General features: G+C 45.5%; 9 protein-coding genes across 9 annotated transcripts; 5 read left to right on the top strand and 4 right to left on the bottom strand.

Annotated features, from left to right (window-relative positions):
- Positions 1-142: 142 nt before the first annotated feature.
- KUCA_T00004831001 (uncharacterized protein) lies at positions 143-630 on the bottom strand (the record flags this gene model as incomplete). Its single annotated transcript, XM_022605956.1, has 2 exons — positions 143-429; positions 498-630. The coding sequence occupies 2 exons, from the start codon at positions 628-630 to the stop codon at positions 143-145; spliced, it is 420 nt and encodes a 139-aa protein (XP_022460836.1).
- A 134-nt stretch (positions 631-764) lies between these two features.
- Positions 765-1,997, top strand: KUCA_T00004830001 (uncharacterized protein; the record flags this gene model as incomplete). Its single annotated transcript, XM_022605955.1, has 1 exon — positions 765-1,997. One exon carries the CDS (start codon positions 765-767, stop codon positions 1,995-1,997), a length of 1,233 nt encoding a protein of 410 aa, XP_022460835.1.
- A 379-nt stretch (positions 1,998-2,376) lies between these two features.
- KUCA_T00004829001 (uncharacterized protein) lies at positions 2,377-2,946 on the bottom strand (the record flags this gene model as incomplete). Its single annotated transcript, XM_022605954.1, has 1 exon — positions 2,377-2,946. One exon carries the CDS (start codon positions 2,944-2,946, stop codon positions 2,377-2,379), a length of 570 nt encoding a protein of 189 aa, XP_022460834.1.
- A 290-nt stretch (positions 2,947-3,236) lies between these two features.
- Positions 3,237-5,447, top strand: KUCA_T00004828001 (uncharacterized protein; the record flags this gene model as incomplete). Its single annotated transcript, XM_022605953.1, has 1 exon — positions 3,237-5,447. One exon carries the CDS (start codon positions 3,237-3,239, stop codon positions 5,445-5,447), a length of 2,211 nt encoding a protein of 736 aa, XP_022460833.1.
- A 200-nt stretch (positions 5,448-5,647) lies between these two features.
- KUCA_T00004827001 (uncharacterized protein) lies at positions 5,648-7,903 on the bottom strand (the record flags this gene model as incomplete). Its single annotated transcript, XM_022605951.1, has 1 exon — positions 5,648-7,903. One exon carries the CDS (start codon positions 7,901-7,903, stop codon positions 5,648-5,650), a length of 2,256 nt encoding a protein of 751 aa, XP_022460832.1.
- Positions 7,904-8,285: 382 nt separating this feature from the next.
- KUCA_T00004826001 (uncharacterized protein) lies at positions 8,286-9,044 on the top strand (the record flags this gene model as incomplete). Its single annotated transcript, XM_022605950.1, has 1 exon — positions 8,286-9,044. The coding sequence occupies one exon, from the start codon at positions 8,286-8,288 to the stop codon at positions 9,042-9,044; it is 759 nt and encodes a 252-aa protein (XP_022460831.1).
- A 722-nt stretch (positions 9,045-9,766) lies between these two features.
- KUCA_T00004825001 (uncharacterized protein) lies at positions 9,767-11,191 on the top strand (the record flags this gene model as incomplete). Its single annotated transcript, XM_022605949.1, has 1 exon — positions 9,767-11,191. The coding sequence occupies one exon, from the start codon at positions 9,767-9,769 to the stop codon at positions 11,189-11,191; it is 1,425 nt and encodes a 474-aa protein (XP_022460830.1).
- A 705-nt stretch (positions 11,192-11,896) lies between these two features.
- On the bottom strand, positions 11,897-12,201 carry KUCA_T00004824001 (uncharacterized protein; the record flags this gene model as incomplete). Its single annotated transcript, XM_022605948.1, has 2 exons — positions 11,897-12,133; positions 12,193-12,201. The coding sequence occupies 2 exons, from the start codon at positions 12,199-12,201 to the stop codon at positions 11,897-11,899; spliced, it is 246 nt and encodes an 81-aa protein (XP_022460829.1).
- Positions 12,202-12,651: 450 nt separating this feature from the next.
- Positions 12,652-13,524, top strand: KUCA_T00004823001 (uncharacterized protein; the record flags this gene model as incomplete). Its single annotated transcript, XM_022605947.1, has 1 exon — positions 12,652-13,524. One exon carries the CDS (start codon positions 12,652-12,654, stop codon positions 13,522-13,524), a length of 873 nt encoding a protein of 290 aa, XP_022460828.1.
- Between the last annotated feature and the right edge of the window lie 212 nt (positions 13,525-13,736).

Here is a 13,736-nt window from a genome sequence, read left to right as displayed (position 1 = left end):
CCGGTTATTTGGCAATTTGTTCGGTTCGGCTACTTCTGGATATGTGAGTTTTTTCTGATAGTCTTTTTAGTCAAACTCAAATTTCTTTGGGTTGCCGCATAGTCACCCCAATTTTTTACTATATACAGTTATCACCACTTACTCAGTTGGGAAACCCTTTCTTCTGGCTTGCTTCATCCTCCGCCATCACCTTCAGAGAGCATTCCCTGACAGCATTCATCTCATCGATGCACTTGCTTTTGACTCCTCCGTTTTTGGTGATGCAGCTCTTGAAAAGATTGGTCTGTTCCTCGCATGTCTTGGATACCTTGGCGTATAACGGCACCTTTGCCTGTATACATGTCTGAAGGCTTTCTTGTTTTGCACGGCAATGCGAAATGTCCGAATCAGGCGTCACATTCATGCATTTGTAGTAATCCAAGAACGTTTCTGGACAAAATTTCGCAATCTGGTGCTTAGTTAGTAGGGATCTCATCACAGACCAAGAAGCTACTTACCTCGTTGATCATCAACATATCTGGGCTCCGAACCCCTCCAGTAGGCAATGACATGGTTTTCTTCCTGAGTTTGAGCCGAACTGGTGTACTGACTGTGAGACAAACTTTCAGAATCGTCTTTGGATATTATCATTGGCCGTTGGAACGTTTTCGCGTCGGGCTCATAACCTTTTTCCGAGGCGGATCTTAGGATTGACCCCGGATCCTTTTTAAGCGGCGCTTTTCACCACATCTCTGACCGTAATAGAATAGTCCGCCGGGAAATCGATGGATAATGTCCTATCATTGGACATAATTGAACTTGCGGCAGCCGATGTGTGGCTTTCAAAGTTTTTGAGTGCGGGTTCTTGTGATGAAAAACCGCGGCTGGATCTTTCCACGCATGAGGCACAAAGAGCTCTTACTGCAGCTGTTTTAAAGGCAAAATACAATATCATCGTTTCTTTGGACTCGAGACGATTGTGTCCGGCGATCCCCAATCGTTTGGCGTATGTCAGGTATATATATGACCTGGTGCTCTCTACCCATGGAGAAGAACCTGGAGAGCGTATGTGCGGAGTGGACATCGGAACAGGTCATGTCGCGATATATCCACTGCTGGCTTGTTCGGAGTATGCCGATATTAACTTTGTGGGAACTGATATTGACTTGGACTCTTTGAATCACGCCTCGCAGATAATCCTAGATAATGGATTCGGTAATCGGATCCAGCTCTTATCAAGTCCCGATGCGGAAACCATATTCTTCAATAGTATGTTTCCTGATGGTAGTACCTATTTCACCATGTGTAATCCACCCTTTTACAGCTCCCGCCAGGAAATTCTCGAGAAGCGCTCTTCCAAAAAGACAGCCGCTTCGGCATCAGAAACGATGGCACTGGATAGCGAGCTGATTGCAGATGGCGGAGAGGTTGGATTTGTTTCTCGGATGATTGAACAAAGCTTCATTTTTCGAGATAAAGTTGTTTGGTTCTCTTCATTATTGGGAAAGATGGAGTCTGTGGGTGCCGTCGTTGATATTCTTCGGCGAATGACTATAAGCAATTATGCCATTCACGAACTGGTTCCAAGTGCTCACCAGGCTTCCACAAGAAGATGGGTTGCTTGCTGGTCATTCAAGTCAATACGACCACCAAACGAACTATGTCTTGCAAAATCTCACAAGCTGAAGACTTTCAACCCGAGCCATACGCAGTTTTTCTTTGATGCTAAAATCACGGATATTTCGTTGATATTACACCTAGTCAAAAAACTTGACCAATGTGTGGTTGAGGAGGATCTCAGGTGCCTGCATTTGGTATTTCCAGGGGATATTTGGTCAAGATCGTATAGACGAAAAGCCAAGAAAGACGTAGTGACGTTTGCTGAAGACGATCGTTGTACTATCATTATAAGGTTATGTGATGGTACTGTGGAGGTTTACTGGCGATCTGGTATTCATTATAATATATTTGAGAGCTTTTGTGGCTGGATCAAGCGAAGTGTTGGTGAGCTGCAATGAGATGCAGTGGATATGCAAGACATATGCATGTTTTTTTTCGGTACCTTCAGCGTTGTGTTTGGTGTTTCTGGTTTATGTATCTGCCAAGTTTACTATGGATATTTCATTATTGTTATAATTTTCATGATATTGTGTTCGTCTTTATTCGTATTCCACGTCCTCGATTGGTGGTTTCTAGTTAGCTTGTCCTTTCCGGTCGCTCTCTGACTCATTCTCACCCGTGTAATTCTTGAATAACGAATTTCAAATTCATTCCTGACATTATATTTTGATACCTTTAACTATGCAGTCTGTAATTTCGGTCCTATATCTATGAGAGAACTCACCGAGTCTCCTGAACTCCAACCTCTTCAAATCTTCTCCTGGCTTCCCCCCTTCTTCACAGCTTCTTCACGTAACCCTGCTGAATCAGCCTCTCAACATCAGCTTGTCTCACAAAGAATTGTGAGCCTTTCGTGAGATTGAAAACACCATACTCTGTCTGGACTTCTCCAGCATCCTTCAAAACTCTCACATCCACGAACACATCCTCTGGAGGTTCCAACGGTCCACCAAGATCAAGGTCAGTAAATAGACCCTTATACTCAGATGCAAGCTCGTTGTATTTGCGGAAATACTCTTGCTCCTGGTGGGACAGGTTATCGAGCATGGCCTTGGTGGCTTCAGATCCGTCCCAGGCAACTAGGTCCATCTTGTCAGCCCGTAGTTTCGCATGAGCCATTAAACATCTCTTATTGCGTCTCATGCAGAGCTGAATTACAAACAACTGGCATTGAGTTACTCGATTGCCATCTTCTTCTGTCATCAAAAGGTAATCTGCTTCCTTGTTCAGCTCGCGCGTCTCTCTAACGATACCTTGAATGTAATCCTCAGGGTAGGTCGGCAGAAAGTCCAATGATTGGGCTCTTTTCGCCTCCAGTATTAGTTTATGTGCTAGGTCCCCATACATGGCGAAGAATGCTCGAAATCAGCGAGGATCAAGTAAATTTTTCGTGCTTGTTGATAAGCAGATAAAATCATATTTCAAGAAAAAAACGCGTGGGACGCGACCAATGGCCCTCCCCCGCGATAGCGGGCGATGGGTGGGCCGAAATTTCACGCGAATCTGGTGTGATTGGGATTGCAGGAAGTTAAAGGTAATATCTTGACAAGTCTAGACACATTTTTGGCGTTGTTCTTGCGAGCTGGTAATTTCTCAAACATTGCTATACGCCATATTGGATATCCAGCACATCCCGAATGGGGCAGAAAGGATCCTCAGACTCCACCCTATCGCCTGCTGATAGATCTAAGGAGTTTTCAGACTTTTCAGCTAGGCCAAGAACTCCCTCATCCTCGACGAAAAGTTCCCCGATATGCATTTCTCCAGTCAAAGACTTCCTGGAGGATGCAGGCTCTCCCACCCCTAGAAAGAGGGTTTATGGTCAGGGTCGAAGAAGTAAGTACTCTAGGGCAGGCAGGACCGTGTCAAGAGAGTTACTAGTGCCGTTTAGGGATGGTGATTTGCGGAAAGAGGCCAGCTTTAGTACCAGTTCACAGAATTGCTTGCCTGATGATATTGTGTTTTCGCCAGAACGTTTCGTGACATCGAAGCTTGCACCGAAACACTCGCCTCAGCTTTCTCCGGATCCCTTTGTGAGGGCCTCTCCAAAGAGCCCAGAAAATAGCAAAATCCAGCCAGAACATTATCTTCAGCAGACTCCATCACCTAGAAGTCCAACAGTGTCTTTGCGAGTCATGCCTACAACGGTTGCAGATGAAAAGGGAATTTGGGACTTCTTCGATTCTGAGACAGCTCTGACCCAGATATCACCGCGAAAAAGGCTAGTCGATCGATCTCATTTGTCTGTAAACGATAGTCCCACTTTAATGACCCCTTCTGAACCTACTGAGCCGGATTTTTGGACAAAGATAAGCTCTAAGCTGCAAGATTCACTTTCCCAGTTGGAGGAGGTGGTGATGCCTTCTAAAAAAGAGGCGCGTGTATCTACGATTCCAGCTTTTTCAAATTCTTCACATCGATTTGCGAGGACTTATGGAATGACTAGGAGTTTTAGAATGGACGATGAAACTGATCGTTCAGCCACAGGCTCGATGACTGGCTCGGATGATGAATTTGAGCAACATCCCATCGAAGCCCAATCTGAACCAGCTTCTAACGTTCACAGCTTGTGGTATTTGAAAAGTCTTTCACAGGCAACTAATCACACTGACGAGATTGAGTATTTGCTCGAGTGTTTCTCGAAACGGAGCTGGGGTTCTGTATCTTTGCGAAGGTCCTCGCTGGTCGAGTATCTTGGCAAGATGTTGCGCGATACAGGATTTTCCAACCACGTTTATGCCAATGAATTTCCAAAAAATTTGGTGGAAAACGTGATACTTCAGGAAGAAACTGACGCAGTCATAAATGGAACTCTGTCGTTAATTTTAACGGATGTTCTTTCCAGAGAAAGCGGCTCTCGCAATGCGGCGAAAGAGAGTGTTTCGCAATTGTTGATGCAGTCTAAATATCAACGGAAACTGGCCAAATTCATTAAGTCTCAACTTGAATCCCAAAATGATATTCATGGATCCTATTATGGTGTTTCTGAATGGGATTCGTGCTTGGAGATTGTGGCTCAAGAGATCTCTTCCAGCGCTGGTGTTGAGATCAAGCCAAATGAGATCACGCCTGTTTATCTGGGAACAATTCTTCTCAAAGCATGTTTGTACGCTTTGGAGAACTTTGGCCAACAAATTGTTGGTGATCTAGCCAATCTAATACTAGAATTGACGACAACCCACATTCAAACCGGATCCTATATGGAGACCATTCTGACCACAGAACTGTGCTCTATCCTGGAACAGATGTGGTCAACTGGAGCATTGATGCCTTATTATGTGGATCATTTGGATCATTTTTCGGTTTCGATCAACAAGCTTCTGCTGCCTCTGCAAAGTAGATGCAACTCCAACGATCCCTATCTTCTCAGGTTCAGGTCCCAGTTGTGCAAACTTTCAATTGTCATTTGCACTGGAGAGGGAAATGATGGTCTGAAGTGTTTGGGCTGCAATTATGGCTTTGTCGACGAGCTGGTAAGATGCATATCGGATTCTGGTATTCTTATGGACAACCCCCAGTTGATCAAAGCAGAATATGATTATGCAATGTACAGTATTGGTCTTTTGTTTCGAATAGCCGATGATAATGAATGTCAAAGACTGTTTGGGGAAGATGAGGCAGTTCTGAGTGCTTTGAAATTGCTTCAAGATTCTGCCGTGATTCCCCAAGAACCGCAGAAGTATGATGCTCGGTACTACTTCTCGCTCATCATAGGGATCTTGAGTACAAGCAGCCACGTTGAATACGATTTTGATATTGGCAAAGCGACAGGATTAGTTGATGTAAAGAGTGTTGATGATGATGGCGAAATTGCATCTGGTCCTAGCAATCCTGCTTTTATTGCTTGAATGAGAAATCTTTGTGATTTATAATGACTCTAATTAATACTTATGTTTGCTAATATACAAGTTTTCTAGTTGATCTAGTTATGGTGGGTGACTGAGTCGTTCGCCGAGAGATGCACCTGTTGCCCACCTCCTGCACCTGCTGCATCCTCTGCCTACCTAACGATAATTCTCATGCAGATGAAATAGATTCTCTGTCCTTATCACATAAAATTAAACTCACTGCTCTGATGTTTTACGGCCATTCCTGCTGCTCTCAGTAGCTGCTTCTTCATGTTCACCTTCTGCTTCTTAGGGGCACCGTTACCAGAACCTCCAGTACGTCCCAATTGCTTTGGAGTCTCACGAAGACCGAAACTCTTTGCCAAATGTCCTAGATGAAGTGTCTTCACATTGAAAATGTCCCTCTCTGAGGACAAATGAGTGGCATATGCTCTAATATGGCTCACGAAGGCCTGGGTCGCCAACTCATGTGCGGCTTGGTCTTCAAGCTGATGTCTTTCAACATCCAGATGGTAGGTAGTAGCCTCAACATCCCATGCTCCCTTCTTACCAAAAGCCTGTTTCAGAGCACTTTCATACGGTTTGTACTGCAAACCTCCGCTGATATGCAAGCTGGCAATGTTCTTAGAGTAGTTCTCCTCTGACCCAGGAAGCAAAAACAGCACTGATGTTCCTGCTTCACCGGCTCTTGCAGTACGACCAACACGATGAAGATGGTCCTCGATAGAAAATGGAGGATCATACTCAACAACTGTAGAAATGTGTGGAAGATCCAGACCTCTGGAAGCCACATCCGTACATATCAGAATGCTGTGTTCGGTTTGCGGAGTCTTGGAAAATGCACTCAGAGTCGAAGTACGTACTTGCTGGGTCAAGCTACCATGGAGTTTAAAGATGGAAGTTTTTGGGCCCAGAGTTGGTGCAGTCATCATCGTGTTGAGATTTTCGAACTCATCATCGTCTTCCTGATATGTGCTGCCCATTCCGTAGGTGTTTGGATCATCTTCTGCGTCATCATCATGGTCTTTTTCGGCTTCATTTTCATCAATCTCTCCCTCTTCGTTCTCATCCTTTTTGGGTTTGGCCTTCTTGCTCACAATCTTCTTTCCCTTTCTCGTCAAAGTTGTGAAATGATAGTTGACTGAGTCAGAGCACGAGAAAAACACCACCGTACGTGATCCAGCCGCAGAGGAAGAAACGATATTCTTCAAAGTCGCATAAAGAGTTACCAAGCGCAATTTCGCAGGAACGACCAGTACCTGTTGAACCAGCTGGTCTGGAGCACTGTACTCTTCGTCCTCCATGGGGACGTCAGAAACCGATTGGACATTAACCAGCTCCGCATCGTCCAGAGAGATGTCACCAAGCTTTTTGGCGTTTCCCTTTATTGTAGCAGAGCAAAGAACATTGATACGCTTGCGAGGCAGCTGAGGGTATAATCTGGTGGTTGTTTCAATTCTGGACGTCTTGGAGATACGGTCCAGAATTTTGGCAATGGTCTCTTCAAATCCCAAGTCCATCAGCCTGTCTCCTTCGTCCAGAACAAGGTATCTGATGTTAGACAAATCCAGGATCTCGGTGTTCTCAATGTGATCAGCCAATCTGCCGGGAGTGGCTACTAGGATATTCACTCCCTTTCTGAGTCTGGCCTTTTCTCCCTTCTTCTTCTCTCCTCCTATGACGATACCAGGGACAATCCTATGGCAACATCTGGTGAGACTTTCCAGCACAGAGTAGATCTGATTGGCCAATTCACGGGTGGGGGTGAGAATTAAAGCAAAAACTCCCGTAGATCTATTCAGATCCTTAATCTCCTGAAGCTTTTGAAAGATAGGCAGTGCAAATGCCAACGTTTTACCAGAACCAGTTTGGGCTTGAACGAAAAGATCTCTGTCTCTTGTCAAAAGTCTTGGAATCACCGATCTCTGGATCTTGGTAGGATGTTGGAACTTCAGATGCTCTGTCAAATGCTGTGCCAAATGCTCCTCCACTCCCAAACCAGGGAAGTCTGTGGAGTCCGCCAATGGCGCATTGGATGGTGCCTGAGTCTCGGTTTTCTCTTTGTACTCTCTCTTTTCAATCTCGGGTGCAGATGTGAACAACGATGAGACATACGAATTGTTTTTTCCACCAAATTCACCGGCTTTCTCCTGGAATCGCACCTTGCGTGATGCTTGGCTCTCCACGTCTTCCTCGGATCTTCTTTTGCGCGGTCTTTGCTCCCGGTCGGTTTCACGATGCAATCTGGCCTTCTGCTCTCTTTCCTGACGTTTTTCAGGGTCGACTTCAATCGAGTTGGCGCCATAAGCGGCTCTCTTCTTCTGGCGACCTTCCAAAGTGAGCTGGGCTCTTCGACGGTCTTTCCAACGTCCTCCAGTCACTTTGGAAGCCCTTTTGGGGGTGCTGGAGGCAGGCGACTCCGTCGCAAAATTCAGCATCAGCCCATCGTCATCCATTTTTGCGTTTGTGTAGATACGATTGGTATGCAGTTTGTGTCTTGTTCTTTCTTTAGAAAGTCTCTGCAGAAAAAAAAGATTTGGGCCGCATATGAGTAGAGCACGACCAGTCGGATTGGCTCATGAGAGAAATGGGCAAGGCATGAAGAATCACGAGCCAAATAAAGAAATCGATAGGTTAAATTTTGCAATTCAATAATAATCCTCTAAAATTCAAGTCTTGGGAACTTTGAGACTCATTTGCTTCAGATTACGGTGGGGTATAATACTAGGTAAAATTCACACACGTGACTTACCCTCGGGAAGCTCAGCTCATCTACTTTTTTTTCACCTTCTCTCAAAGCTCCTGAGGCTTTATGACGACACAACCAAGACTCCAATTATGAGTCTGTTTGTCAGCGATGATGAAATAGACGAGCCCATGGAAGGGGTCACTGGTTCCATGGATGGTGGTTACATAGATGATCTGGACGACCCTGTGGTCGAAGAGATCCCAATCAGCTTCAAACCCATTTCAGAAGCGGAACTTTACTTGCTGCAATTTCCCAATAAAGCCGCCAATAGTGCTTATGCGAAGCATGAAATAGCAAATATTTCCGATGCAAAGGTCAAATCACAGTCTGGGATAATAGAGGTGGAGATTCCGGTTGACAAATCGCGATTTTTCGACCAGGAGAAGTCTGAGAAATGGTTTAATGTGGAAGCTCAGACCCTGAGTGGTGTATCGAGCGATGCCCAGGGTTATTGTGCTGGTCAGTTGGTTAACGGCGAACTCTGTCTGTTTCCACTTGCGAAAACAATGCAGTTACGGCCTTCCTTCAAGTACGTTGACGCTTTAAGGGCCTTCCGAAACGAATCAGCCAGGGCTACTGATCTACACCATGGGCCTGATGCCAGAGACAAGAAAAAGGATGTCCAGGTGGTGCAGATGTCAATGAAGACCGTGGGCGACAACGCCCCACGGCTGGGCGGCGCGCTGCAGTCCAAGAAGAGGGAAGAGGAAGAGCGATATGAGTCGTATGAGTTCAGGGCTCAGCATGATGAAGCCTCGGTATCTGTTTTAAAGTCCCTGAGGCAGATGTCCGACTCCGAGCTCCGACTCGAAACTCGCGCAGACAACCTCGGAGGATTGTTGGAATGAAACCGGCAGAACCAGATTCCGCCTCCGCACCGGGGAGGAGTGATTTCCGTGAGGTGCATTTTCCCTATCGGAAATGCCCAAATATCAACTGCATTGACGGCATGTACATTAGAAAAAAAACGATCCAATTGCCAGAAATTCACCCAAACTGGGCATGAGTCGCTCGTAAAATCGGGACCTTGCCCATGCATAAGTAGTGCAAGGGTTAATTTGTGCATTGTCCGTCGCACGCCCAGCCGCGCGGTCTAGGCACGCCAAAAATAGAACTCTTCGGGTCGTGCGCATAGCTAATTTACTAAACAAGCCTAATTTGGGTTTTTCTTTCAGTCATAATGGGAAAGGAGGAGCGGTACGATCTCTTGAGATTGACATTTGCCTCCAACTATTATATTTTTGCAGGATCCGTTTTGAGGGGCTATCCATTCGTTTAACGCCCCAAGTTTGTTATTACGGCGTTCTGCACGCCGAGACCTGAGCAAGGAACTCGTGCTACTGAGCCCCTAAGGTTGACCGTGTTTTAAAGAACAAGAGCAACAACTGTGCAACTTTCACTACCATCACCACTAAGGCTCGCCGTTAGGACCTAAGCTTGTGAGATTGAGATTTGGGTGAAGCTTTTTGTGTTCAATTATCAGCGAGAGGTTCATTCCTGAGTGCTTTCAGTCACATCCAAGCTTGCTTCTCTAGCCAGGGCGATCTCTCTGAACAAGAGAAAATTTACAATGTCAAACAACACTACAGGATCGACCAGTTTGTCGGGAGGAACTTCTACATTTGAATACGGACCCAGTTCGAGCTACGAAAGTTCGTCGATATTTGATAGCACAAGCGCCTGGTCGGAGTACCCCAGTATTGGTATCTCTTCAGGCTGGAATGGATATTCTTCTGTCTTGTCACATCAGACATCTTTGAAATCTTCACCTTACTACCCAACTGAACATCGAACGACAGATGGTTATATTCGCTCTTCAAGTGAGCGTTCCACAAAGCATGCCACCAAGCATGCCACTGAGCTGTCTCCATTGAGCACGAGTTCAAAGAGGTCGAAGAAGCACTCAAGCTCCACACGCACAAAGTCAAGCTCAGAAAGCTTAGAAAGCTCACAAATTCCAGAGCAAAGCTCTGCGTTTGCCTCTTCGATATCCACATCATCAGCTGCATTGACCAGCTCTTCGAATCCACAGAATTCGGTCTCGCAGACTGCCTCTATTGCACAACAGACTGCATCTCCAGCTACCACGTATACGCGACTCCAACCGTATATTATCACTGCAGCCTCCACTACTTTCTCTACTACGCTGACATCGGTTGCTACCGGAACGCAGGAGTCGACCAGTGTGATTACAACAGACTTGGCGTACTTCAACCAACACATACTGACTCATACGCAAACTCAATCATCTGGCTTGAGTCGAGGAGCGATCGCCGGAATTGCCATTGGTTCGATTCTGGGTTCTGCACTCGCACTTTTCGTTGTATTTTTATTTTGCAGAAGAAAAAGAAGGCGAGGTGGTGATGCTGAGACCCGGTTCTTTTCCGGTTTTGGAAAGTCCAAGCCGGAACGACCACGTTCTGGACCCCCGGTGTTCAAAGCAAGTGAGAAATACGCATTTTATCCTCGAACTCCTGTGACAGAAACTCAACCGATCTCAGGAACTACAGTACCTGCATACAGCTCTACGAGAGTTCAGGAGGACCCATTGGGGCTTTTCGATCTGAGAGATGGCCTTTTGCACAACCAGGAGGTTGCTCTGGCTGACTCGACCACCGAGGGCTCTTCTTCGGTTCCAATCTACGAATCCCCGGCTCCGCCAACAGAAAGGCTCATGGATGTGCTGTACGAGCAAGATGAAACACCCGAACCACATCCGGTTTTTTCGCCGACATACAAATCGAAACGCTTTGACCGGTATAACGTCGGAATCCCTATACCCTTTGTTTCAGGAGCAGATACATTTGCAAAGAAGAAGCCTCCTCCACCACCGCCGCGTGCGAGACGGGCTGGTGTAGCAACTGAGTCTCCCTCAGAATTTGTGGTCCAAGATACATTATCTTCTATGCAATATAGGCCACCACGGTCTTCTGAGTCTTCTTCTCTGTCTGGATATTCATTTTCAGACGAAGAGGATGACGAGAGCTGGAACTAGAATCAATGCTACGGTCGATAATTGAAAGGGCCATATATGAAATTTCTCATCGTTGCCAAATCGACTTCAAACCAGTACCCTATACCAAACACTGTTCGCTTCTTCAGCCTGGTCTGTCTGGTCTTGACAACCAACTTTTTGCTGATACCCTCTACTGCGCTTTTGTTCGCATGGCCTGTTTTTTATCGTTTTATTTAGAAGGAGTTAGTTACTGTATTATTTGAAGAAGAGTGTGGTCCAACGTTACGTAGTTAGTGATTAACGGTTCATACAATATGACATCGCAGTAGCTATGTCGTTCGGTCGTTGATAATTTCATTTGAATTATTTTTTGTCTTGCTTGATTCATGAGCATATTCGTTTAGTCCCATTAACTTTATTTTCGTAATTGGAGACCATAAAATCACACAATACCTACAGGTTCATCACCCAATTTTCCAAAAACGGGACTATTCCTGAAATTCCTTAAACTCCTCAGAAGCACTGTTTGAGTAACCACCCGATCACCATATAAAAACCTAAAAAAATGCCCATATATCCAATTGAACCACACCCCTCCAATGAGTAAAATGCCAAGAAGTTTAATCAAAACTAATCTGCGATCCTTCTGTCACATGATATGTCACTGCAACCCAAATCCCTTCCTTCTTTCATTCAAACCTCAAACACTCCTTTTTTGTCGCCGTAACTTTCAATACCAGAGTCTCAGCCCTCAGCTTGCTCCAAAAATCCAAGCTCGATTACATAGTTACCTTCTTTGTACTTCTCCTTGAAGTTATCGCTATGGATGTATTTCCAGCCCATATCCACTCCGCACTGCTTGCACGTCAGCGAACGAATGGTGTACTTTCCAGTCCGCATAGTCTTGACCTCTGGCTTTAGCAAATCACAATTAATGACTCGCGAGACATAGTATGCTGGTCCTGTGGACCCGTAGAAGTTCTGTAAGGGTGGGTCAGTAAGAGATTGAAGAACCACACGAACGTCAGAAAACAACTCACCTCTGACATCAGAAATTGCAATTTGCAAATGTGGTTATGACATCTTTTGCATCTCAACAAATCTCCAGAAGAATGCGTAGAAGAAGAACTAGAGTTGGACGAGGTGTCATCCCAGTGCTTATCCGGGGATGATTTGAAGCAATCTGTGTAAACTAGGCCCATGGCTAGAACCAAATAAACGGTATGCCAGATCCGCAAATTCTGAAGGCCACAATAACCTAAGCTGATATTTGCGAATTTGTGCCGGGAAAAAAGATTAAACTTAGTTAAAACAGTTGTAACCTTTGCTCCATTTGAGACCCCTCTTAGCCTCTAATAGGAAGGGACAGAGACTGTTGCCGACCCGTTAGAGAAATGACAGAAGACCTTGGCCGGTTATTTTTCAGTTCGACAAAAACTGCATCTGCAAAGACACCAAGAAACCACCACGACCACACAATATAATCGCGGATTTTAATCATGAGACTGTTTTCGCGCAATCTGATGGTGGCTAGACCGGCACAGAGGTTTTTTGCCACGTCGCCGTTGAGGTTGAACGATTCGTTGTTCGGGTCACTGGGAGGATCCAACAAGGCTGTTGTTGCCGAACCCACTCAGGCCGCTTCAGTCCCCCAAGAATCAGCGGCTCCAGCTAGTGATGTTCCAGCGGAGACGAGCGATCCCTCGGTAGTGAAGTATCTTGATCCCGCGAAGGATGCGGCATTGCAAGAGTACCTTAACCCAGCACCAATGAAGACTGTGGAAACACTTCTGTCACCCTTGAAGAGAGAGATCTACGAGGCAAATGTGAAAAGAAACGGATTTTTCAAGAATGGCGAAGTCGAAGTTGTTAACGGTGAAACCTACAAGCTACAGCTTTCGAAACCCGAAATAGAGGCTCTGGAGCCCAGTATCTACCTGAAGTCATGGAGAATCAAGTACACTCCCAAGAAGACTAATATCGTCCTACGGGCCTTGAAGGATTTGCCTCTCAAGAAGGCGATAACACAAGTCCATTTCATAAATAAGAAGGTGACCAAGGATCTAGACGAGATGCTGACCCGTGGTGTTGAGCACGCCAAGCGCATGAACTACGACCCCAACGATATGTATGTTGCTGAGTCGTGGGTCGGATCAGATGGAGAATGGGTCAACAGACCGGAGTTTAAGGGCCGCGGAAGGGTCGGAATTTTGACTCATAGATATGTGAACATCAGAATACTGCTGAAGTCAAAGCAGACGCAGGCCAGGCTGAATTGGGAGAGACTGGAGAGACTCAAGAAGAAGGCCGTCAAGACTCCATTGCCCAATTTAACTGTTAGAGGTCCCGCTCCTGGGTTCTATAAGTGGTGAGATATTACGAACGTGTACATAGCGTAAAGAAGAAGTCATGTTTATCAGAACCAGATGTAGTATCGACTTTGCCTCTGGAAACAAAAAGCACTACTAACTCATGATGAAAATGTGTTGACATTGATATAGCAGTACACTGGAAAATGATGGTTTTGATCCCTAACCTAATGTAGCCTTACCAATTTCTTTGAAGAATTTATCTCTGTCCTTCT

The sequence above is a fragment of the Kuraishia capsulata genome, genomic scaffold (assembly GCF_000576695.1).
Source record: "Kuraishia capsulata CBS 1993 genomic scaffold, Kuraishia_capsulata_scaffold_6, whole genome shotgun sequence".
In the NCBI taxonomy this organism is placed as follows: Eukaryota; Fungi; Ascomycota; class Pichiomycetes; order Pichiales; family Pichiaceae; genus Kuraishia; species Kuraishia capsulata.
This window is presented reverse-complemented; position numbering and strand designations above follow the sequence as displayed.